The 25,595-nt window shown below is 47.9% G+C and overlaps 1 protein-coding gene across 5 annotated transcripts; it reads left to right on the top strand.

Annotated features, from left to right (window-relative positions):
• Positions 1-149: 149 nt before the first annotated feature.
• MYOZ3 (myozenin 3) lies at positions 150-18,527 on the top strand. 5 transcript variants are annotated; one of them, XM_019798471.2, is made up of 7 exons: positions 150-2,235; positions 3,670-3,731; positions 9,717-9,871; positions 10,788-10,856; positions 10,959-11,094; positions 11,530-11,692; positions 14,644-14,812. In XM_019798471.2, exons 2-7 carry the CDS (start codon positions 3,671-3,673, stop codon positions 14,810-14,812), a joined length of 753 nt encoding a protein of 250 aa, XP_019654030.1. In that variant the 5' UTR covers positions 150-2,235; position 3,670. The 5 variants fall into 5 exon arrangements, with proteins under 5 accessions (XP_019654030.1, XP_034512759.1, XP_019654032.1 ...); XM_034656868.1 differs by having other exon boundaries at positions 150-1,901; positions 10,788-11,094; positions 14,644-18,527; XM_019798473.2 differs by lacking the exon at positions 10,788-10,856 and having other exon boundaries at positions 14,644-18,527.
• Positions 18,528-25,595: the final 7,068 nt, after the last annotated feature.

The following is a 25,595-nucleotide window of genomic DNA, read 5'->3' as shown; positions in this document are numbered from 1 at the left end:
TTCCGCCTCCTGTGTCATTTTCAGCTGCTTCTAAAGCTCCTCCCTTCTCCCCATGGAACAGTCTGAGGGGTTCCGTGGGGATGAGAAGGTTTGACACAGTTGGGATGGGAGCTTGGGGCATAGCAACCATGGAGGGGCATAGAACATGGAACCATGTTCCATGGGGAACAACGGAACAACTCCAGGCCATAGATGAGGTCCCAGGGTTGAAGTCCTGATCCTGTCTTCTACTAGCTGGGTGACCCTGCGTAAGCCCACTGCTTATCCAGCCTCAGCTTCCCTATCTGTGCAGAGTGAGCTGGGCTAGGGGATGTTTCAGGGCGGTGTTGCCCTGGTCCTCACCACAAGCCACTGTCACCGGAGCAGGCAGGGCCAAGCTGAGACAGGGCCCAGTGCTGTGGGGCGGTTTCCTCGTGGCAGGTGGGGGCTCCATGCAGGAGGAGAAGCCCGTACAAGGGGTCCCATCTGAGTCCAAGTAACCCTAGTGAGCTCGGGACCCAGATTATCAGGTGAGGACACCCCCTCGCCTGATGGCGGTGTCCTTTGTCCAGAGAAGGGGACTGTGGCCCTACTCCCAGGTGAGGCCAAGCCTGCCCTGGAAACATCCCTCACCTTCCTCTCTAAAAGCTCAGGCCCAGCAGAGGCTGGACACAGGAACCTAAGGGGCAGAACATGGAGCTCCTGGGGTCCTCAGAGCGCAGGCTTCTTCCTAAGGGCATGTCGGAAACACGCCCTGGGACAGTCTGTCCTGACATACGGGTGCAGGTGCTGTCCGCCCTGGACCCAGCGCCTCCCTGCCAGCCCCACCCTTCCCTGCAAGTGAGCCAGACTTCATCTTCAGCCAGAACCCCCCAAGCACATATCCCCCTGCCTGCTGGTGATTCCATCCCTGACACCTCACATCACGTTCATCCCAAACTGAGCTGAGTAGCTGCCCCCACCCCAATCTGTTCCCCCTTTACTTTCCTCAGTCACTCAAGCCAGAGCGGCCTTTCCTGCACCCCCACATCTAATCTCTGAGCAGCCCCTCGTGATTCCCCAGCCACCCTTCAGGTCCCTCTCCTCCTCTCCATGGCCTCTGCCCCTGGCCCGTACAGCCTCCCCATCTCTCACCCGACCACAGCCAAATCTTCCTGCCTCCCGTCTGGCCCCCTCCAACTCATTTTTCACCTGGCAGCCCAGAGATATATTTGGAAAATGCCAATCTGACCACTCCATTCCACTGCTTTAAACTCTTCAACAGCCCTTTATAAAGCACACTTCCCTCTTGAAAAGCCTGCTGTGATCTGGCCCACCTGTCCGGCCTCATCTCTCAGCCCCACCCTGCCCATCTCCGCTCTGTGGGCAAGTTCTGGCTCTGCTTGCGGAGCCCCTAACATCGCTACACACAGCGCGGCCTCTGCCCGCAATGCCTGTGCCCCTCTGCCCGCTGAGCTCCCACTAGCCTTCCAGGCCCAGATCAAATGTCTCCTCTGAGAACCACCTTCCCCCTCCCCCCATCCGCAGACAGAGCTGGTGGCACCCTCCCCTGGGTACTCCCAGAGCATTTCCCATCATGCACCGCAAAGGCTTATTTACGGGTCTGACTGGGGCCTGGCTGAACTCCTTGAGGACAGAGCCCTGCCTTATTTATCTTCTGTCCATAGAGACTCAGTGTGAGAAGGTGGAGGGTGGGGGCAGGGGGGAAGCAGAAGGAAGAAAGAGAGGCAGGAAAAAAAAGAGGAAAGAAGAAATGAACAAGTCAAGCAAAGATATCAGGGGAAAATTCATTGATTCATGCATCCGTCCATCCATTCATTCATTCAACGAATACCTATTGAATTCCTATCAGGCCCATTCTAGGCACTAAGGATACAATTAGCAAGCTCAAGTGACTGGCAACTGACCCTCAGCATTTCCAGGTGACTCTGCTGTATGTGTGTGTGTGTGTGTGTGTGTCCATGTGTGTGCGAGCCCTTCTGTCTGCAAGGGCCTGCTGCCGGGGCACCTGTCTTCCCCGGGGCCTGGTGCTTTTAGCATCTGTCCCAGGATCCTGTTGCAGCCCGAAATAAGGCTGTGAGCCATGACAAGGCAGGAACTGGCTGAGGCCGGAGCTGGCTGCAAGGGCACCCCCCGCTCAGACTCGACCGAGGACCGCTAGCACCTACGTGACTACTCCGCTCTCAGCTTCCCGACAGCAGTGTTCATCTTGGGGGTCTGACATTCCCTCCTGCCCACTGTGGTCCTGTCACTCAGGTACCAGGATCCTAGGGGAGCTTGAGGAGCTATGGGGTGTGGGCAGAGGAGATGAGCCAGCTGCCGAAGCCCTAGTCCCCAAGCAGAGGAAGGGCCCTGCCAAGGGTCGAGGGAGCCTGGGGCCTCAAGGAAGCCTGTGCCTGATTTGGGACAGGAGGGAGCTGAGCTCTAGGTCACTCTGGGTTAACTGCGGAGGGGTGGCTGGGATTCAAGGTGGAAAGAAGCAATGGCTCTGCGTAGGACTTCAAGGTCTTTAGGCTGCAGAGGGAAGCAGGGCCCCTGACGGTAAGATGAGGGCCCGTCCCAATGTCTGTGCATGTCTGTAAAGTCAGTGTTTCTCAAGAAACAGACCCGTGCACTGTGGACTCCTGAGTGGTCGCAGTTGGAACATTCTCTGTCAACTCAGGGTCCTCACCCCAAATGCAAGCAGACATGCTCAGATCTGGTACGGTTTGTGGGGTGGGGGACTGTGGAGCTAGCCCAACCTCCTTATGTTCCAGAGGCACAAGAGGAATTGAGGCACCAAGCTGGAGAGCTACTTGTTCACATTACGGGGGAAGAGGGACATGGATTAGACTCCAGGTTGCCCAACTCAGTGCCCACTGACTGGGGGCCATGTGTGGATGTGGGGTATAAATGTTTTTTCTAAAGGAAAGTGTATAGAAAAATCTGGAAGCAAAGCACAGGGGTAGTCTGTCAGGAGGCTCAAAGGCTCTGCCTTCTCTCCTGAGGGCAAGTTGGGGAATCTGGACTTGGAACCTACAGGGATTCTCTAGGGCTCTGGACCTCATTTTATTTGTAAATCTCCTCCAAGATCGCTGGAAAGGGCCATGAGGTGCAAATGGGGAGAGAGGGGGGTAGAGGAGGAGGTAGAGAAGGGGTGAGGGAGAGCACCCTGTAAGTCGGCTGAGGGACGGGGCTTAGGGAAGGGGGTGATGGGTCTCTCAGCTTCCTTGGACCAGCCTGTGCCCTCAAGCCTCAGAGCCAAGTACTGGGGACAGAAGGACAGGACCAGCCTTGTAGATCCCAGTGTAGCCCCAGCCTGACAACGCATCCATACCCCCCTCTCCGTGACTTAAAGCCCTTTCAGCCTCGGATTAGAGCTCATCTACGTCAGTGGATGACAGTCATCTGAGACCCCCCACCTCCCCAACCCCTCGTGGCCCAGGGATTGCCCCCCGAAGAAAGAGCGCCTCCCTGGCTGCATGGGAGGCAGATTTGTGAGGCCTCTAACACCTCCCTTGCCTTCCGGACCTCATTCTCCTCCTCTGCACACAGAGACCCCGGAGCCCTGTCCAGCTCAGACTGCCCTTCCTTGAGACTAGGGTGGGCCAAGGCAGTTCAGCACTGAGGCTGGGTGGACCAGGGACTGGGAGGTTGTCTGGCGAGGGATGGAGGGGGGCTGGCCCATTTGCAGGCATCTCTCTTCCACAGGATGATCCCTAAGGAGCAGAAGGGGCCAGCGATGGCTGCCGTGGGGGACCTCACTGGACCAGGTAAGGTGGACTCAGCCCTTGTGTGTTCCTCAGACTCCATCCTTTCCTGGTACCCAAGTGTAGATAGGGCCTGTTGGCCTGAGGCCTGGGCAAACAGGTGTGAGCTCCGGGCCAGCCCTGAGGGAGCATTGTGGAATCTGCCACTTGGGTTGGGAAGCTTCCCGAAGTATTGGGGGGGGCCTTGCCCTGATGCCCACACACCCAGAGGCTGAGACTGAATGCCTTACACTGGGCCCTGGGCCTAACTAAGTCCTTACCTCAGCCCCAGATTGAGCATTGATGGCTCTGGTCCCAGTTCCCGCCCTAACTGTGGCCCCAAGCTCCCCCCGCACTTGCCCGTGCTTCCTGTCACTGTGGGCCTCCCGGAGACCCTGTGGCAGGAGACAATTGTCGGGAGAGTGGGGACAGGCTGGCCAGAGCAGGCTCCCCTGTGTGACTCAGACCATTTCACTTAGAAGTTGGCTCACCCAATGAAGAAATCAGCTAAAATACATGTTTATCACCAATAAAAGACCCCCTCCGGAACTCTCGGCATAATTTTGGAGTCTGTTAATTTGGCCTACTTCAGAGCATTGCAAGCATTTTATTATTTTTTTAATTTAAAAAAGGTTTTATTTATTTATTTGAGAGGGTGATAGAGAGAGTGTGCACACAGAGGCAGAGGGAGAAGCAGACTCCCCGGTGAGAGTGGCTCCTGACGCGGGGCTTGATCCCAGGACCCCAAGAACATGACCTGAGCTGAAGGCAGATGCTTAACTGACTGAGCCACCCAAGCTTGAAATGGGGATTTCAAGTATCTTAAGAACAAATTCAACTAGGTCAGGGCTGTCATCCCACAGTGTGAATGATAGTGAGCGGTGCTGTTGGCTAGAAATGCAGATTCCCAGCAGCCACCCCCAGGATCCCGATTCAGTGGACCAGGGGAGGCAGCCAGACATGGCCTTTGAGACAAGTGCCCGGGGGTTCCAGAGCACGTGGACGGAGACCCGCGTTCCGACAAACCGCGCTGTAAGGATGCCAGTGCGGTTTTGCCCCATGCAACTTCTAGGTGTCTTGTCCTCTTGTATGACTGTATGCCGGAGTGGTCCTAACCTAGTTTGTGCGTTCTTGCCTCCTTTGGTGGCGTCAAGTTGCTTTTTTTTTTTTTAATTTCGTGATTTTGGGTGCTAACATCCGCCAACTTTGTGAGGTACTGATGCTCTAGCTAGAAGAACCAGGCAATGCGTTCTCTTTTCCCTTGGCTAAGTCATTAATTAACTACAGTCGTCCAAATGTGGGCACATATCATTTACACCAGACCAGAAATACATAAACGGTTGGCCGTGGCTAGGGTATTAACTCAAGATAATTTTGAAACTAAAGAAAAATAGAAAGAAAAAGCCTCTCATGGTCTTACCGTGAAAAGACAGCCACTGTAAGGTGGCCATTATTATGTACTTACTGTGTGTCAGAGCCTGTGCTAAGAGCGTCAGGGGTTTAGGTTACAAAACCCTCACAACTCTGTCAGTTAGATATTGTCGCCCCGTTTTGCTGTCGAGAAGCCGAGGTTCAGAGGAGTTAGGTGGCCACGTATCTAATAGCTGGTGGAGCTGAGACTGGACTCCAGATCTCTCTGTCTCCAGATCTGTTTCTTTACGACACGGTTGTACAAATAATACATCCCTTTTTAAGATATTCAGACAAAACAGACATGAATGACTTTGAAAGTGAAAGTTCCTCATATTGGGACCATCTGGAGGTAACCACTGTTAACATATTTGTGTAAACCCATCTTCTGTTCATATATAAACATATTTATATAAACGCATATACATGTGGGCTCAGTACTCTACGCTGTGTTCTTCAGCTTCCTTTTTTTTTTTTTTTTTTCACTTAGCAGCCTACCACAGACTTCTTTCCATCCCGGTACGATCTATCTCACTGTCCCCTCCTCTTGCTCCCCCAGCATGTAATGTATTAAGTATATTGATACATGCACGCTTTACTGGCGGTCATGCGGGTTCACCTCAGGTGGGACCCTTAGAAGCAGAGCTAGGATTCTCAGACAAGTGACTTATTGAGGTCACGCCCCCAAGAAGAGGGAAAGGGCGGAAGCAGGGTAGGGCAGGGGGAACTGCTAGGCAAGGATGTGGGCTCAGCTGTTAGCCCAGGTTCAGTCTGATCCCGTGGGGACTTCAGCAAGGGGGCCATGAGCACTTCCGCTCTGCGGGGCAGTGCTCTGCAGAAGGGGGCAGTGGGTGACCTGAGCCACTGACGAAGGGCATCTGGGCAGCACCCCCCGCAACTGATGCGTGGGTTTCACAATCTGAAACCTCAGTGTGATCAGCAGCCTTCTATGTCTATCTTCAGGCATGTTTATTCAACTTTTCTCCTAAAGAATGAATGCCTAGAAATAGAACCGTTTCATCCAATAGATTTTACCTATAACTTTTTTTTTTTTTTTAATATTGAGCTCAATTCTTCTGGTAGTATTTGACAATATGATGCCAGGGGACTTTTTATTATGTATTGAGATATAAATAGTCTTTCATGCTTTTAGTATGCAATACCTTTTTCTTGTTAAAAAAAAATAGTGCAATTTCCAGCCCTCCTCTTCCTACATCCTATAAATAGTCACTACTGATATTCGGCATGTCTCCAGGCAGATTTTTCAATGCACGCATAAACATATAGTACTTACTTTTTTTTAAATAAATGAGTGGGATCTTAGAATACAATTCTTCTGAAATTTACTTTCCCCCCTCTTAACCTACAATGGAATCTCTTTCTGTTCCTAACATGTAGGAGGTCCTCTCTCTATATTTGCTGAAAGAATTAAAAAACCCATCAGCCTCCTTTTTTATTTTTATTTTTATTTTATTTTTTTTTAAAGATTTTATTTATTTATTTGACAGAGAGAGAGACAGCCAGAGAGAGAGGGAACACAAGGCAGGGGGAGTGGGAGAGGAAGAAGCAGGCTTATAGTGGAAGAGCCTGATGTGGGGCTCGATCCCACAACGCCGGGATCACGCCCTGAGCCGAAGGCAGACGCTTAACCGCTGTGCCACCCAGGCGCCCCAGCCTCCTTTTTTAAAAGCCTGTTTTGGATTCCATTGAATGGAATAAATCACAGCACCTGCAAGGCCCCCCACCCCATGCTGCCTGGCAGCCCCGTCCATCTCCCTGTCCCCTATGACTCACTTAGACCCTAGTGGCAACCTCTGTCCCCAAACTCCCAATGCCTCCTCCCCCATCCTCCTCAGCTGATGACCTTGCTTCCTATTGCACTGAGAAGAGTGAAGGAACCAAAAGAGCAGCTCTGCAAGCTCCCTCCTCCACATCGGGCCCTGTGCTCACATCAGTGTCCGCATTCTCGGTTTTCCTTCCCCCTGTGAAGGATGACCTCTCCCGGTCACCCCCCTCCTCCTGCCCAAGGACATTCTTCCAGTCAGTCTGCCCTCTCTCTATTGCATTGTCAAAATGTCCCATCAGCTAGAAAACATGCTTTTATTTCTGCCTCTTAAAAACAAACCTTCATCTCTTGATTCTACCACTGCCTCGGTCCTTGGAGCACAACTCCTCAAAGCTGTTGTTTGTATTTTCTTGCCTCCACTCTCTTGCTAACATTTTATTAAGCTCATTTCCAAACACACAAAAATAGAGTGTGCAAATCCCCATGGCCCTCCTTTCGTTCCCGGAGTCCAGAGCAAACCCCGAAGAGCCTGTCATTTCATTCCCTCCATACTCCAGGATGCACCAAAAATAATAAAGAGGACATTTCCTTACACGCCACAAAGATGTTAGCACACTGAACAAAAGGAGCAACTTTGATTTAATACCAGCTAAAAGCCAGTCCCACAGTCAACTTTCTCCGATTTTCTAGTTCAGGCTAATGAGGCTCCAAGGACCGCTGTTTATTTGGTGGCCACGTCTCTTCAACCTCCTTGAATCTGCAAGCCCCACTCCTGCCCCACCCTGTCTTTTGTTTGTTTGTTTGTTTTTTTCCAGGTCATTCACTCCTTTAAAGAACCCAGGCCAGCTGCCCTATAAAAGATCTCACATTCTAGATTTGGTTCACTGCTTCCTCGAGGTGTGGATAGAATGTTCCTCTGTCCATTTTCTCTTAACACTTTCCAATAAGGTTTTCACACCCAAACACTCCACAGAAACTACTTTCCTGAAGACGGCCAGCAACAACGCCCCGACACGAAGGAGGGTGGTCAGTGTTCGGCTCTGTGAGCACTCTGTCTTCCCGAAACGCTCTTATCTCTCGGTTTCCAGGACACCACCCTCCAGCTTTCCTCCTGCCTCACTGGGCGCCCCTTCCCAGGCTCCGTGGCTGCTTCCTCACCTCCTGGGTCTGGATGCCGGCGGCCCGGGCTCAGGCTTCGGATCTCTTTCCCCCTCACATCCCCGGTGATCTCATCCAGCCTCCCGGCACTAAACTCCATTTATAGAGCTGGAACATGAACCTCCGGGTATCCGATGTTGGAGGTGGACGGCTCTGGCCATGCTGTCCACACATATTCTTTTCCTACCAGTGTCCTCACCCCTCTGTCACCCCTTTCCCCCCAAAGCCTCCCCTTGTTGGGAAGTATGTCAAAGTGGGTATTTTGCCAGCAAGGGAAACACAAAGGATATGGATGGGTTCCAAGACTATTAAGGACAGCTGTCAGCCCTGGAAACCCTCTAAATTGCTATCGCGATGAGTCCTAACTCTGAGAAAAGAAGTAAAAGTAATTGTCTTCATCAAACAACAAACAATAAATACCATTTGTAAGTTCATGATGCCCCAATTTTTAGCTCAGGTCAGTTTCTCCTGTGAGCACTAGGTTCCCATATCTGGCCCCTCCTTCTTGGATTCTCCGCTTGGACCTCTGCAAGGCTCTTCAAACCTTATAAGCCCAATTCTGTAGGCAATTAGGGGAATTTGAATGTGGATTAAGCATTATATAAAACAAACCAAAAAAATGTGTCCACTTGCACAGGTGGAGATCTTTAACTGATAAAAGCAAGTTACAAAGCATGTGTAACTATGACTTCGTTTTGGCTGAAAACTCATACATGAGTATATAGGCTTTTTCTTATAAGATTTATTATATTTTAGGGAGAGAGAGGGAAAGAGAGAGCACGTAAGCAGGGGGAACTGGGGTGGGCAGAGAATCGTTCAGCACACTCCTAGCTGTGCGTGGATCTCAGGTGGGGCTTGATCCCAGGACCCTGAGATCATGACCTAAGCTGAAATCAAAAGTCAGACACTTAACTGAGCCACCCAGGCATCCCTCATACATGAATATATAGTCTTTGAAAAAGATATGAATGGATATACACTAAGGTGTTAAAAGTGGCAACCTCTGGGTGATAGAAATGGTATTTTTCTCTTTTCCCCTTAAATCTGTATTTTCTAACTTCCTTCAGTGTATGTGTATGTATATATACACATATATATATATGCTATTTATATAATAATGAAAGTTTATTTTAAAATTGAAAGAACACATGTCTAACACTGAGCTCCTGCTCTTTCCCCATCTCATCCTCCCACTACCCTCTCCATCTCAGTGAGTGGCTGCTCCCAGGACGAGGACGGAGTGGCTGGGGCCAGAAACCTCCCCTCGTCCCCTGGCAGAGCTCACACCCATGGCTTACTGTTAGAAGATTAATCTAGAATCTGACCATTTCTCACGACTCCCACTACTATGGGCAAAGAACTGCAGAGGAAATTCATGGAATAAATACGAATGGCCAAAGACATCTGAAATGGAGCTCAGTTTCACTGAGTGTCAAACACATGCAAATTAAACTCTGAGGTCTCATTTCTGGCCCCCAGGGAGGCAAAGATGCCACAGGATGGTGACACCCAGCGTCAGCAAACGCAGGGAGAAAGCAGCATCCTCATGCACCCTGGAGAGTGCTCGGAGGAGGTCGCCCTTAGAGGCCGGCAGCCCCGAGTGCCCCGGGGGGGGGGGGGGGGGGGGGGAAGANCACTCTGGCCTCTCCGGGCAGAACCCTTGCTGGACCTGGGCAAGAAGCTGAGCGTGCCCCAGGACTTGATGATGGAGGAGCTGTCGCTGCGCAACAACAGAGGGTCCCTCCTCTTCCAGAAGAGGCAGCGCCGGGCGCAGAAGTTCACCTTTGAGTTTGCAGCCAGCCCGCGGGTGGTAAGTTAGCCCCCGTTGTGCTTACAGGGGAACTGAGGCCCCGAGAGGGCCAGGGGCTAGCCTAAAGCTGAACAGTGAGCCAGATGAGGACGTCTGGCCCCTGGGGAGTCCCTCCAGCTCCAGCTGGAAAGGCTGTGATGTTCCCATCAGATGGAGGCCCTGACTTGCCGTGTGATCAGAGAGAAGTGGTATCTCTCGAGGCATCTCTCCCCAGAGACAAAACATACAGCGGAGTGGGCCGGGCGAGCTGTGGGGGAAGGGGTTCTGGCTCCTACAGAAAGTGCTCTGGGCTGAATTTGCAGTGAGCAGGATTTAGGTTAGGCTTGAGCTTGACCTAAGAGAGAAAACACAGAACTCTTTCTCTTCTTGCCCCTAGAAGAAGGAAAAGGCCAGAAAAACGGTCTGCTGGTAAAGACAAGAATGGCTTATCCTCAGGCTTCAAAACGTCAGCAGGTGGTTTCAGTGACTTGGAATGAACTCGGGGCCACTCCACTCGTACTCCAATTTCTAGACTAAACAGGGGGTGGCTGAGAGGGGACGATGTGGCAGAGTGGAGAAGAGTAAAGACAACGAAACATCTATCCTTGCTAGCCTTGGCTCACCTCACACGTATCATCTCATTTAATGCTCATAGAGCCTTATAAACTAGATGTTATCAACACTACTCCCATTTTATAGATAAGGAAACTGAGACTTAGGACGGTTAGCTGCCCAAGGTCAGTATTAGAATAGCACCTAACATACAGAGAGCATTTCTCTGTCCCAGACACCGCGATTAGCATCCTATGCTATTAATTCAACCCCTCAACATCCCTGGGATGTGGGCACTAAGATTATGCACCCCCCTTTTTTGGTGGAGGGAAAACCCTGGCCCCTTGATGCACTGAGCCTCCCTGCGGTCTGTTTGTCCCCACAGATAGTGGATGGAAGCACCAAGGGGAAGGTGACAGGATCGAAGGTGACAGGAACAGCGGAGCTGGGGACGGTGAGCATTCAGGGAGCCCCTGCAAGAGGGGAAGCTGGGGGGAGAGGGCAGGCTGCTCTGTGCGGGAGTCCATGGCCTCTGAGTACCCGCCCCTGTGCCCAGGTTGCCAACGGCCTCGAGGCGCAGAACTGCCGCTCTGAGCTCCACACCTTCCCAGCCTCATCCGGGGGCCCCGAGGACGCCCAGTCTGCAGCCTTCTCCGCAGAGCGCGCCCGCAGCCCCAGTGCCCTGGCACCTGGTGAGTGCCTCCCAGGTCCTGGGACCGGGGCTGGGGGACCAGAGCCCCAGTGGTGCGCCACCATGGGGCAGGAACCAGCACCCAGAGAGCAGCTAGTCTACCTCTCCCACCCCCCTGCACCCCACCACAGACCTAACACAAGCCCAGAGAGGTGAGGCGACGCTCCCAAGGTCACACACTGAGCCAGAGCTTATGCCCCAACTCTCAATTCCCCTGTTCCAGTCCTCTTTGCTTCCAGGGGTGGGGAAGGATCGGTCCCCTTTGCTGCAGCAACTCTGGCATTATATTCCCCCCTCCCCCCATCCTAGCTCCAGGCTTCCCTCCCCCAACCGTATCTGTGGGGTGGGCAGGAGTGGGGGCTGAGGGAGAAAAGAACCCAGCCGTCCCCCCCACCGCCGCCTGCCTGCTCCCCCATGAGCCCTGCTCCATCTCCAGGCTATGCCGAGCCACTGAAAGGCATCCCACCAGAGAAGTTCAACCACACAGCCATCCCCAAGGGCTACCGCTGCCCTTGGCAGGAGTTCATCAGCTACCGGGACTACCAGAGAGATGGCAGAAGTCACACCCCCAGCCTTTTCCAGTATCGAAATTTCAACAAGTAAGGCGGGGGGGGGGGGGGGGGGGAGCGGCTTGGGGAGACATTGCTAGGGTGTGCAGGTGCCTGTCCCAACACAGAAGTGGCTGCATTTCCTGAGCCCGTTCACGTGCCAAGCTCTATCGAACACTTACACGTCAACTGAGCTCTTGTTAGGACTGAATAGAACTCTTGCCCTGGCACATAGTAGGTGCTCAGGGAAAACGGGGAATGAATGGGTGACTGTGCCACACATCTTGTTGGTTTCTCCGCACAATGGGGCGGGGAGGCGCCGCAGCTTTTCCTATTCTGCCGGGGAAGACACCCACCCAGGAACATCGACCACCTGCCCACAGTCACGAAGCAAGGAAGCGGTGGGTGTGGGATCCACGTCTGTGTCTGGCCGACTCCAGAGCCTGGTTTCTTGCTTCCTCCCTGTTGTGTGCCGTCTCTTTGACGCGTGTTCCTCCCTGGGTGGGGCCCCGATCTCACTAGTTCTAGATCAGCTCAGCCTTTTTCTCACTTTCCTCAAAGGTCTGGAAGAGGCCTAGAGAAGGCTTTGAGGTGCATCGAAGTAGGGATTTGCAGTAAACGTTGGATGCCAGGCGTGAGAGCTGCAGAGGAGCGGCCTGTACTATTTAGAGCATGGGGCTTCAATGTGGCCTTACATGCAGAATCTTCACCTTGCTGTGTGACCTTGGGCAAGTGACTTGACCTCTCTGAGCCTCTATTTCCCCATCTGTAAGATGAGACTATTACAGTATCTATTTTGTAAGATTGTTGTGAGGATGGCATGAGAAGCAGTAGGCAAAGTTTCTAGCAAGTAATAAGCTCTCAATAAACAGTAGCCGTTAGTATTAGTATTGGTGTTAGGATTAGTTACAGGCGAAATAATGGTTGGCAAAGCTAATAGGGAGAACTGGAGAGGGATACATTTAGTGTTCTTCCCCAGGGGTCCAAAGACAAATCAGAGGAGTCAAGACAGAAGCCTGGCACGGGAGGAAGGACTTAGGCTGGGGGTGCATTTCAGTCTGATGCTGTTTCTGAAAAATGCTCCTCTGGCTTGGGCGGCGTTAAGTGAGAATGAGGAGGGTCCGCAGGCAGAGGCCATGGTCCAGCTCTTCTGGTACTTGCTCCGACCCCATGCGAGCTGTCTGACAACTGGGGGTGATCAGCCCTGAGAAGAGACTGCTCAGAAGGGAGGGAGGGACCTCCCTCAAACAGCTGAGAGTCAGGGAGGGCCCTGACGGGAAGAACCGTGCCCGACAGGCACCCTGGGAGCCACGGGCCATTGGCAGGCATTCTGGGGTCTCTGCCAGGAGAGACTGTGTTCTCTCTCCTCCTGGGGCCCTCAACCCCTACCTGCCCAGCTGTTTAAAACACTCAGCAGACATCCCGTCCTGGGGGCCGGCTTCCAGGCTGGCCCCATCCATCTCAAGCTGCAGCTAGGACAGGAGGAAGCACATTCCCATCGGCAGAAGGAGGGCCTCAGGGGGCCCTGAGCCCAGGCCCTCCTTTAAGACAGAAGAGCCAACTGAGGCCGAGACGGGGGTGAGCAGCAGTGTTAGTGGCCAAGCTGCGCTAAGGATCCAGGGCTCTGGGCTTGCAGTCAAGGGCTGGACCGTGAGGCCTGTGCCGCTTGGAAACTGCCCAGCCGACTCCCGCTGGGCCTGGCTGTTGCCGCCACAGCCGGGGTGGTCCGGGCAGACCCACTCTCCTGGCTGGAGCCCAGGCCCTGGCCGGAGGCCTGCCTTTATACCCCAGGGGCAAGCACTCCTCCATTCCCACCACTCCCAGGCTTCGAGGAAAACACTACATGGGCAGCGCTTTTTAAGTTTTCTTAAGATGAAAAAATAGTTTTAAAATAACATACTTACATTCTCTTACACACACACACACACACACACACACACACACACACACACACACACACCTACAAATAAAGAGAGGGCCCTTTGTTCAGCCTCCTCCAATCCCAGTTCCCTTCCCAAATTCCCAAAAGTAACACTGTGGTCAGGCTGGTGTGTATGTTTTCAGATCATTTTCTCCCAGCAGCTACAGTCCTATAGTGGATGGCATTGTGTTACGTGTATGTGTGCGTTTTAATACTTTGTATCATTCTGTAACTTGCTTGCCTTTTTGACCTTTTGAAATCTGTCCTACTTAATACACACAGACCTTTTCATTCCCTTTAAGCTGCTGGACGGTACCCCACCATGCGAATACATCACATATGTCTTGTCTGTGTCTCTGCCAGTGGACATCCAGGTGGTTTCTGGTTTGTCACCACTCACTGCTCATACCCGTGTCTTCGTGCATGCGTGCATGCATGCATGTGCTTCCCTAAGCCCTGTGCTTACAGGTGCAATCGCTGGTTCCCACAGTTTGCCCATTTTTAGATTAAGAAGATCCCGCAACTTGTCCAACGTAGCAGTTGTCCAATTTACCCTCCAACCAGCAGTCTCGGAGTGAAACTGCCCCACCATCTCACCAATTCTGCCCCATTGTCAAATTATTTCCTCTCAACAATCTTACAGTGAGAAGTGGCGTGTCTCTGTTATCATTTGCATTTCCTGATTCTCGGTGCTCTTTCTAACTGTCTCTTCCCTCTCCGGTCTGGGGTATATTGTTCTGAGGGGAGATGAGGAGAGGAAGGAAAAACCCCGTTTCAGCTCTACTGCTTTCTGGCGCTTACTCAAGGGGAACCTAGAGTATTGCCTAGGACCAGCCAATTCTAGCTTTGAAAATGTCATTCCTATCTCCAAGCACCAAGCCATCCCCACTAGAGGCAGACTGGGGAATGGGCACAGCTGGAGAAACCTGTTAAAGATAATACAAAGCCTTGCCATATAGGTGGGGAAACAGGCCCAGAGGGAGGCAGGGAGGGGGCCCCACATGGTGACCCGCCTGTCAGTGCTCTGCCATCCCGTGCTCTCCCACACAGCCCACCTCTCCTGCTGCTCTTCTCTCCCCAGGACCCCGGTGCCCTTTGGAGGACCCCTGGTGGGGGAGACCGTTCCCAGGGCAGGCACCCCCTTTGTCCCGGAGCTCATCAGTGGCTTGGAACTCCTTCGTCTCAGACCCAGCTTCAACAGAGTGGCACAGGGCTGGGTCCGCAACCTCCCCGAGTCCGAGGACCTGTAGCCTCAGCCTGAATATTCAATTCCCCTGTCTTGGTGTTCAGGTAACATCTTGGAGTCAAGACTTCTAGACAGCACTTCACAGTTCATGAAGGGTCTTCACACACAAAACCTTATTGCAAATGGCCTCAAAGGCCACAAAGTTCAGTAGTCCCCAAATGGGGTGTGTTTCAAAATTTCCTGGGGATGATGTTTTGCATACAGATTTCTGGCCTGCCCCTGACTTGCAGCACTCAAATCCCCTGAGTTGGGGAATTTCTATTAGTAGCCAACACTCCCAGGTGATTCCAGTGAAACTTGTTCATGGTTTGAGTCTTTAGGCATCCAAGCCACCAGTGAATTCACACCCATGCCTCCACTCTTCCCTGCTCATGGACTCCGGCTTAACACTCCCGACAGGGAGCTTGCTGGCAGCCCATTTACCTGTGGATAACTCTGATAATTAGAAACTTTTTCCTTTCATTGAGATGCAGATTTAAACATTTGCTAAGTGCAGACCGTGTGCTGGCCGCCCTGCCAGCCCTGGGGACAGCGTGCGGCGAGTGCGCCTGGGCCCTGGCCTAGGAGAAGACAGGACGGTAGGCAAGACAGATCTGTAAAGCAGTAGATCTGTGCATTTTCCCCGCAGCACACTGACAGCTGAGGAAGAAAGTGCCGTGAGGGGATGTGTCCCCTGGGGATGGGGTGGGACTCCGAGAAGCTTCTCAGAGACTTTGGCAGGACCCCAGAGGAGGAGTGAGAGCCATCGAGGGCAGTGGGAGTGATGGAGGGCGTTCCTGCCTAGTGGACCAGAGTGTGCAAAGTGTGGAATTATGCACAGGGGGTGGTGTTCTAGAGAAAGGGGGGAGGGTTGTGTTAGAGGTGTCCGTGAGGGCCAGCACTGCGGGGGCTTTACTAAGGAGATGAGGGCGGGTTTTAAGCTGGGGAGTGATGGGTCTTGCTATGTGGGGCACAGGTCGGTGAGGACTAAGGCCAGAAGCCAGGAAGCCTTCAGGGAACAAGGTCTAGACTAGGGAAATGGCCATGGGGATGGAAAGAAGGGGCACCCTCTGTGCACCTTACAGGTCAGGTGCAATGTGGGGCCCCTGTAAAGTCCTCTTCTTTCTTTTCTCCTTCCACTCACCGTCCTGTGCAAGCCTCAGGGGTTAATCTTGTCCTAGTCTCCACAGCGCTAGTTCAGGGCTGTATCCAGCTCACTAGGAAAAGGAGAGAAAGGAATGCCTCCTTAGCTCAACTGACAATGAGGACAATGACAATGATGGTGGTGATGGCTGCTTTTTATTGGGTGCTTCAGTGCTTGGGCTGGTGGTAGATTCTCTACAATGCTATTTATTTTCAGTCCAACCGCAAGGGAAAGGTATTGTCTCATTTTCCAGATGTGGATATCCAGGCTCGAAAGACATGGCTTGTCCAGGGACACAGCCAAAATGGGAACGTCCAATTCCAGTGGCTGTCCCTTTTCACCTCACTGGGTGCCCAGGCCAATGCCCACTCGCTCTGGAACCATCTAAGCATGGTGTCCTGCCTTAGGGCTTAGAGGTGAAAAGTGTAGGTTGGGAAGTCAGACTGGATGGGATGGGCTCAAACTGCTACTGCTAGCCGTGTGAACTTGAGCAAGTCATTTCTCACCAGTAGCCTCCATCTCTCCACCTGTAAGATGAGGACAAGGCCAGAAGGCCCTGGGTAGGGCTGTTGTGAGCACAGTGATGGACACATACCTAAGAAGACTTCGGTCATTATTAGACTTCACGCAGCTACTGCTCTTGACTGGAAAAAGATGTTCTTGCTCTTGAGAAGCTGGCTGCAAGATGTCATCAGGGTCAGTAAAACTTAAGCTGGAAGGAAAGCCTCTGATTACTGTAGGGCTCCCTGTGGACGTGGACATGGAATTACCTCCCTCTGCCTCCTCCCTGACTCCCTCTCTTGGGGAGATGAGAAGGTGAGAGATCCAGCCAGTTCTCAGGGTGCCTGGGATAGTGGTTACATTTTCCTTTTGTTCTGGACTTTCACTGCACCCCACACCATCTCAAGGGGCCAGCAGCGTATTAGACTTGCCTGCCACTGGTGTGTTGTCTTGAACTGGGGGCTGCTGTTGAAAGCCACATCTGCATGAGCTGAAAACCAACCATGAAATTGTCTGACACATAAAGGAGAGGATCTGGACTACCTTGGATTGGCTCTACTGTGTTCTGGACGGCGATGGCCGCCACGAACTACAGGAGAGGAGAGCCTGCTGCACCCGAAAGCAAATCCACATTTTTTCTTCTGATAATGTGACTTTCACTGATGTTGTTAAAAAAAAAAAAAAGGAATGCTTATTACCTAAAAAACAAGTAAAATGTGGAAAGATTGGCCCACATAGCTCCTCCCACGCTCACAGACTTTCCCAGCCCCCTGCATTCTGCCTCATCTCCACATACTGTAGGTAACCATGGGTGACCTTCTAGAATTCTAGAATTATTTGAATAAATATGTAGTGTGTATAAATGCATAGGTACAAAAATATCTTTGTTTAATGGGATCATACTGTATGTACTATTCTGTATTTTGCATATGTATTCAACAATAAGTGAAATATGGATCCTGAAAATGCAGGCCAGTAACCTTTCATGTAACTTGTGGGCCTAGCGAACCCTTCATACAAAATCCAATTATTCGCCTGTTCATAGAAAATTCTATGCTTTTGGCCATTCTGTTCCTTACCTAAATGAAATCATACAGTGATATGGAAACGAAAAGGACTGAGAGCAGCCAGGACGTTGGGAAAGCAGACATGAGCTATGGTAGCGATAAGCGGAGATGAGCTGGGTTCCACGTAACGGCGTGGACGCAGCGCAAACACAATCGGCAAGCAAAGGAAGGCGGATACAAACATGTATGTGTGCTGTTGCAGGGAAGGGTTCATGTAGAAGTCGGGATGGGGTTAGCTTTGGGAGGAAGGAAAGGTTGGTGATTGTGAAGGGATAAAATGCTTCTGGGGAAAGCGGGACAATTTCCATTGCTGGACTCGGGTGACTGTTACACAGGTGTTCACGCTAGAATATTACCTTCAGTTGTACATCTGTATTTTACACACTTGTTCTGTACCTGTGTTATATTTTACCAAACAATCCCTCCTTTTAAAAAGTGAATGGACAAATCAGTAAGGTGAAGAGACAGTATGAAAGAGAATTTAAAAAGACATGGAGAATACAATGAAAGTGTCTGACAGTACTGATAGGAATTCCAGAAGATGCTTTAAAATGACTGGGTTTTCTCCAGATTTGATAAAAGACATAAATTCACACCATCCTCACCCCGTCATGGGAAGGGATATTAAATCCACACTTAAGAACCACTGTACTGAGGGGCACCTGGGTGGTTCAGTCGTTAAGCATCTGCCTTCAGCTCAGGACATGATCCCAGGGTCCTGGGATCCAGCCCCACATCGGGCTCCCTGCTCAGCGGGAAGTCTGCATCTCCCTCTCACCCCTCGCCCTGCCCTTCTTCCCTCCCCCACTCGAGCTAGCACTTGCATTCTCTTTTTCTCTCTCAAATTAAATCTTTAAAAAAAAAATCACTGTATTGAAATTTGAAATTGTGGAACTCCAAAGTCACAGAGAAATTTCAAGAAAGTTGAGGGGCTCCTGGGTGGCACAGCGGTTAAGCGTCTGCCTTCGGCTCAGGGCGTGATCCCGGCGTTATGGGATCGAGCCCCCATGTCAGGCTCCTCCGCTATGAGCCTGCTTCTTTCCTCTCCCACTCCCCCTGCTTGTGTTCCCTCTCTCACTGGCTGTCTCTATCTCTGTCAAATAAATAAAATCTTAAAAAAAAAAAAAAAAAAAAAAGAAAGTTGAAATTACCCAGATGAAAAAGCTAGATTACCTATAAAAGAATGACATTTAAAATGACAGCAATAATAGAAAAATATCTTGAAGAAGTGAGAGCAAAATAAACTCATTTTCAGACAAATAAGTAGTATGAGAATTTCCCACTAACCCCTGAAAGAACAAAAGAACGTGCTTTTGGAAGGATCCAGAAAAAAAGTATAGAATCTAAGAAGCAATGGTGAGCACAGAGATCAATTCAATAGCCAGCAGCAAGGATTAAGAAGAAGCAATTAAAGGGACATGAATTAAAGTTATAAATACGTTTAAATATATCAGTTATAAAAAATGTAAATGTATACAACTCACCAATTTAAAGATACAGCTCTATGCTTTTCACAAATAGCACTTCTAAAAATATGACATGGAGGCAAACTAAAGAAATGGAAAAGGATAAAGCAGTTAGACGTTGTCCCAAAGAAATGTGATCTAGTCATACGAACATCAGACAGGGAGACTTCCTGGCAAAAAGCATTATTGTGATAAAGAGGGCCCTTACAGAATGATAAGCCCATAGTCATAGTGGAAGATGCAACACAGTTCTTTCAATTATTGATCAGTCATCAGGCCGGGTAAGGATATAGGAAATTTGTCCAATACAATGAAAATGTGGAATCCTGCACCATCAAATTAGAGAATACTCACGATTTTCTACCATGAAACTACCATGAAAAGCTTCACAAAATGAACACACAAAATTTAAGACTTTTGTGCATCAAAGGATCCTTTTTTTTTATTATGTTCGGTTGGCCAGCATACAGTACATCATTAGTTTCTGATGTAGTGTTCAACGATTCATTAGTTGCGTATTACACCCAGGCTCATCACCACACGTGCCCTCCTTTATACCCATCACCCGGTTACCCCATCCCCCCTCTTCTGTAACCCTCAGTTTGGTTACCAGAGACCACAGTCTCTCATGGTTTGTCTCCCTGTCTGATTTCTTCTCCTTCAGTTTTCCCTCCTTCCCCTATGGTCCTCCACACTATTCCTTATGTTCCACATATGAGTGAAACCATGTAATTGTCTTTCTCGGCTTGACTTACTTCACAGCATACTCCCCTCCAGTTCCATCCATGTCGCTGCAGATGCTGGGTATTCATCCTTTCTGATGGCTGAGTAATATTCCATTGTATATATGGACCACATCTTTATCCATTTGTGTGCTGAAGGGCATCTCGGCTTCTTCCACAGTTTAGCTATTGTGGACATTGCTGCTATGAACACTGGGGTGCATGTGGCCCTTCTTTTCACTACATCTGTATCTTTGGGGTAAATACCCAGTAGTGCAATTTCTGGGTCATAGGGTAGCTCTATTTTTAACATCTTGAGGAAACTCCACACTGTTTTCCAGAGTGGCAATACCAGCTTGCATTCCCACCAACAGTGTAAGATCAAGACAGTGAAAAGACAATCTACAGAATAAAAGATTATAACTCAGAGAATAAAGTAAATATCCATGAGTTCACAGTGATGTAAACAAATTATTGAATAAACAAATAAATGGGGGAAAAAAGACAAACCTTCTTTCTTCCTCACAAAAGACTTCCAAATAATGTATGTAGAAACTTCCTCTTCAGGAGATGAAATGTAATTCCCATCCTATTGATTATAGACTGGACTGACTTGCTTCCAAAAAATAGAACATAGAAAGGGAAAAACAGTAAATTTATGAAGGAGAAACCTGGAAGACATCACCTTAACTAAGTGATCAAGGTTAATATCATCAATGATATTCAAATCCCTGACATAACATGATAAGAAGGGCACTTCCCCTGGAGATATGTTCCCCCAAATCCATAATCCCAGGCTAATCATGAGAAAACATCAGACAAATTCAAGTTGAGAGAGTCTACAAAATAGCTTACCAGCACTCTTTGGTAATGTGACAGACTGTGTTGGATTCTGGAACAGAAAAGGGCTATTAGCGGGGAAAAAATAGTGAAATTCAAATAAAGACTTTAATTAATAGTATTATATGAATGTTGATTTCCTAGTTTTGACAAAAATACCATGGCTATGTTAGACGTTAATATCAGGGGAAGCTGGGTGAACAGTAACAACTCTCTGTGCATCTTTGCAACTTTTCTGTAAATCTCAAGTTATTCCAAAATAAAGTTTAAAACTAAAGAAAAAAAAAAATCCCCACAAAGAAAAGGCCCAGATGGCTTCACCAGTGAATTGTATCAAATATTTAAGAAAAAAATAATAGCAATGTTACACAAACTCTTTCAGAATATAGAGGAAGAGATAACATTTCCAAAGATATTTGATAAGAGCAGAAGAAACCTGACAAAGGCATTACAGAAAATTCACGATCAATACTTCTCATGAACATAAACACAAAAAACCAAGTGATATATATATAATATATAATTCATAAATATAAAGATATATGATATATAAATACATATATAAAATACATATATAAAAGACACTGTGTTGGGTCATAGGGCTTCAAATGGTGAAGGCAGTCAAAAGGCGCAAACTTCTTGCTATAGGATAAACAAGTTCTAGGGATGTAACGTACAGCACGGTGATTATAGTTAACAATACCGTATGGCATATTTGAAAGTTGTTAAGAGAATAGATCTTAAAAGTTCTCATCACAAGAAAAAAATGTAACTCTGTGAGCTGATGGATGTGAACTAGACTTAGTTTGGTAATTATTTTGCTCTACATACAAGTATCAAATCACGTTGTACAACTTAAGCTAATCCAATGTTATGTGCCAATTATATCTCAGTAAGAGTGGAAAAAATAAAATAAAATTTTTTTAAAAGAAATATATTATGACTAAGTTAGGCTTATCCCAGAAATGTAAGGTTGCTGTGACATTTAAAAATCAGTGTATCAGAGAAAGACAAATACCATATAATCTCACTCATATGTGGAATTTAAGAAACAAAACAGATGAACATAGTGGAAGAGGGGAAAAAAAGAGAGAGGGAAGCAAACCGTAAGAGACTCTTAACTATAGACTCTTAACAAACTGAGGGTTGCTGGTGGGAGGTGGGTGGGGGAGGGGCTAGATGGGGGATGGGTATTAAGGAGGGCACTTGTGATGAGTGCTGGGTGTTGTATGTAAGTGATAAAACTCTGAATTCTACTCCAGAAACCAATATTGCACTATGTGTTAACTAACTAGAATTTAAATAAAAACTTTAAAAAAAAAACGACCAATGTAATTTGCCATGTTAACATAGTGAAAGAGAAAACCATATGAGGCACAAAAAGTGACAAAATTCAACACCAGTTTATGGTGAAAATTCTCAGAGAATTCAGAAGGTAGCTTCTTCAGTCTGATAAAAGGCAGCTACAAAAAAATCTATAGCTAATATCATACTTAATGGTGAAATATGAAGGCATCTCCCCAAGACTGGGAACGAGACAAAGAGTCTCTCACCAGTTCTATTTAATGTATTATTCAAGGTCCCAGCCAGTTCAGGAAGGCAAGACAAAGAAATAAAGGGCATAAAGATTAGGAATAAATAGGAGCACCTGGGTGGCTCAGTCGTTAAGCGTCTGCTTCGACTCAGGACGTGATCCCGGAGTCCTGGAATCGAGCCCCACATCAGGCTCCTCCACTGGGAGCCTGCTTCTTCCTCTCCCACTCCCCCTGCTTGTGTTCCCTCTCTTGCTGACTGTCTCTCTGTCAAATAAATAAACAAAATCTTTAAAAAAAAAGATTGGGAATAAATAAGTAAACTAGTCTCTATCTGCAGGTGGTATTATCATTAGAATCTATAAAGCAAGGACTGGAAATACTGAGTGAAGTTAGCAAGGTCACAGGATATGGGGTGGAATACACAAAAGTCAATTATATTTTTATACATCAGCTGCAACATTTGGAAGGTAAATTTTTTAAAAGTTCCATTTACAATAGGAACAAATCACAGAATTCTCAGTAATAATTAACAAATGTCGTGCACCTGTATTCTGAAAGTATAAAATACTTCTGAAAGTATAAAATACTTCTGAGAGAAATTACAGAAGACTTGGTGCAATGGAGACATATACCATGTTCATAAATTGGACGACTCAATAGTGTCAGGATGTCAGATCTTCTCCAACTGATCTACAGATTCAACAATTCCAATCATAGCCTTATGTTTTTGTAGAAATTGACAAACTGATTTTAAAATGTATATGGAAATGTGAAAGACCTAACAAAGGAAAATCTTTTCAACAAACAAGATATGAAGTCATTGGGGTGGGCTTGAATCCAATCTGACTGGTGTCTTGATATAAAAGGGGAAATTTGGAAACCGAGACATATACACAGGGAGAACACCATGTGGAAATGAAGGCAGATATGGGGGGTGATATTTCTATAAGTCAAGGAATGCCAAAGCTTTCTGGCAAACACCAGAAGCTAGGAGAGGGACCTGGAACATATTCTCACAGCCTCAGAAAGAAAAAACCCTGCCAATACCTTAATCTTGGATATCTAACCTCCAGAAAGAAGAGACACTAAATTTCTGTTGGCCACCGAGTTTATAATACTTTGTTACAGCAACCTTGGCAAACTGATACAAATTTTGGTACGCTGGACAATAAATCGACTTCATTAAATGAGAAATCTCTGCTCAAGAAAAATTTTGCTCATCATCTGCGCATTAGGAAAGTTAACAGGCAGATTCGAAGGATGTATTTGCAAACATATACCTGACAGAGGATTAGTATCTAGAATATATATGTATATATTTTAACTCCTATAACTAGTTAATAAAAAGACAGAGAGCCAATAAAAATGGCCAAAATACTTAGACACTTCACAAAAGAAGAGATATAAGCAACCAACAACTACTTGAAAAGGTGCTCAACTTACTTGTCAAAATAGAAATGCAAACGGAAACCACAATGAAATACTACAATACACCCACCAGAAAGACTTTTATATCAAATTTTGGTGATGTTGTAGAGCAACTGGAACTCTTGGTGGTGGGAAGGTAAAATGGAACTACCACTTTGGGAAAAGGTCTCCCAGTTTCTTTTAAAACTAAACAGGCATCAGCCCTGTGATCCAGGAATTCCACTCTATTTATTCAAGAGAAATAAAAACATATGGTCACCAAAAAAATGTGTACAAGGATATCCATAGCAGCTTCAATTCATGATAGCAAAAAGTTGATAGGTAAGTGATGGTGTAATCATATCATGGAATGCTACTCAACAATAAAAAGGAATTATACACAACATCATGGATGAGCCTTCAAAGCACCGTGTTGTTGGAAAGAAGCCAAGTACAAAGAGTTCACAATGCATGATTCCATTTATATAAAGTTCTAAAAATAAGTAAAACTAATCTATGGTGAAAAAATCAGAAAGCAGCTGCCTCTGGAGATTGGTGAGGGGTGGGTATTGACTGGGGAGAACAGGGGAAATTTTTCTGGAATGCTGGTAACGTTCTACATCTTGCCAGGGATTGGGGTCACATAGATGGATACGATGTTAAAATTCTTGAATAGCATCAAGATCTGTGCATTTCAATCTATGTAAATTTTACCTGGAAAATTTACAAATATTGAACTCTGGTTAATTATATAAATGCTTAAGTGCTTCAAGGTGAAGTATACTGATGTCTTCAATTTACTCTGAAATGCACAAAAAAATAGACTGATGGATGCATAAAGGAATACAGATATGTGATGAAGCAAACATGGCCAAATGTTAACTGTGGATCTAGTGAGTGGATATAGGACTGCTCACAGTAAAAATTCATTCAACCTTCCTGTATGTTAGAACATTTTTATAATAAAGTGTTATGGAGAATACGAAGACTGGAGGATCTCTGGGGAGGATAACTTTTTCTAATCTTAGAAAGCCATTCTGTCCTATACTAGTGTTTCTCAGAGGGTGGCTTTGCCTCGCCAACTTACTGAGACCCACCGAAGGAACTCCCCTACTGAAGCTTAGGAACTAATGTTCTATATCCCTATCCTGCAGGATTTCACTCCACGCCCAGAACTTCCAGGGCTACTTCATCACCAGCTCCCAAATCTTGATCTTTCTTAAGCTCCAATTCCCTTTGGGCTGGGAATTGCCGCCAGTCTCATAGGTAACTTAAACTTACCAAACCCCACATTGGACTCATTTCCCTACCCCTACTTCCCAATCTCACTCTCCTCCCCTACCCGTCACTCTGTCAGGAAAAGGCACCCTTCTGTCCATTTGAGCAGAACCATGAGCAAACCAGAGACCTGAGGGGTCATTCTCGACTCCTCTTTCACTTCCATTTACTTCAGGTTGACATTACGGTGGCTCACTGACTTGGCTTCTAAAGCATGTCACACCACTCTTTGCCCCACGAGCTGCCTCAGTTCAGCTGTCATGATGCTGTACCTTCTGAGCCTTCTCCATGAGGGCGGGACCTCAAAATACTACGGGCAGAGCGAAGGGCCAGGAGGTGAGGCATTATGACAAGTAGACAGAGGTTAAGTAACGTGCCCAAGGGCACACAGCCGGGAGGTGCTGAAGTGAGAATCTGAATGCAGTAATCTGGCTGGAGTCTATTTAACCATTACTCAGTATAAACAAAAATGGGGTTTTTCTTTTTTTGTGAGAGTCAACTCTCACAACTATGTCTCCGTTACTAGAGAACGCTAGCTGCTGTAACAGATAAATCCCCAGGTCTCAATAGCTTGCTATCACAAAAATTCCTCCCATCACAATGCTCTCTGTTCAAAGCAGTGATGGAGAACCCAGGCTCCTTCCATTGTGATTCTGCCGTCTTCAACATTCTCTGGTGTATTTAGCCAAGCTGCGAAAGAGCTCATAGGATTAAGTGAGATGTTTTTACAGACCTGGTCTGGGAATGGCAAAGGTTACTTTTCATCAAGTATGCCCCCAGCTGTGTGCCCTAGAGGAAAAGGAAATGGAGTTAAGTACCTAAGAGTTTTTGTCAAAATCTAATTGCTC

Source organism: Ailuropoda melanoleuca, chromosome 3, assembly GCF_002007445.2.
Source record: "Ailuropoda melanoleuca isolate Jingjing chromosome 3, ASM200744v2, whole genome shotgun sequence".
Lineage (NCBI taxonomy): Eukaryota > Metazoa > Chordata > Mammalia > Carnivora > Ursidae > Ailuropoda > Ailuropoda melanoleuca.
This window is presented reverse-complemented; position numbering and strand designations above follow the sequence as displayed.

Coding starts and splice junctions, on each gene's coding strand:
- MYOZ3 (XM_034656868.1), top strand. CDS start 3,671: ATGATCCCTAAGGAGCAGAAGGGGCCAGCGATGGCTGCCGTGGGGGAC. Junction 3,732..9,716: donor GGGGGACCTCACTGGACCAG/GTAAGGTGGACT, acceptor CTCTCCGGGCAG/AACCCTTGCTGGACCTGGGC. Junction 11,095..11,529: donor CCCCAGTGCCCTGGCACCTG/GTGAGTGCCTCC, acceptor CTCCATCTCCAG/GCTATGCCGAGCCACTGAAA.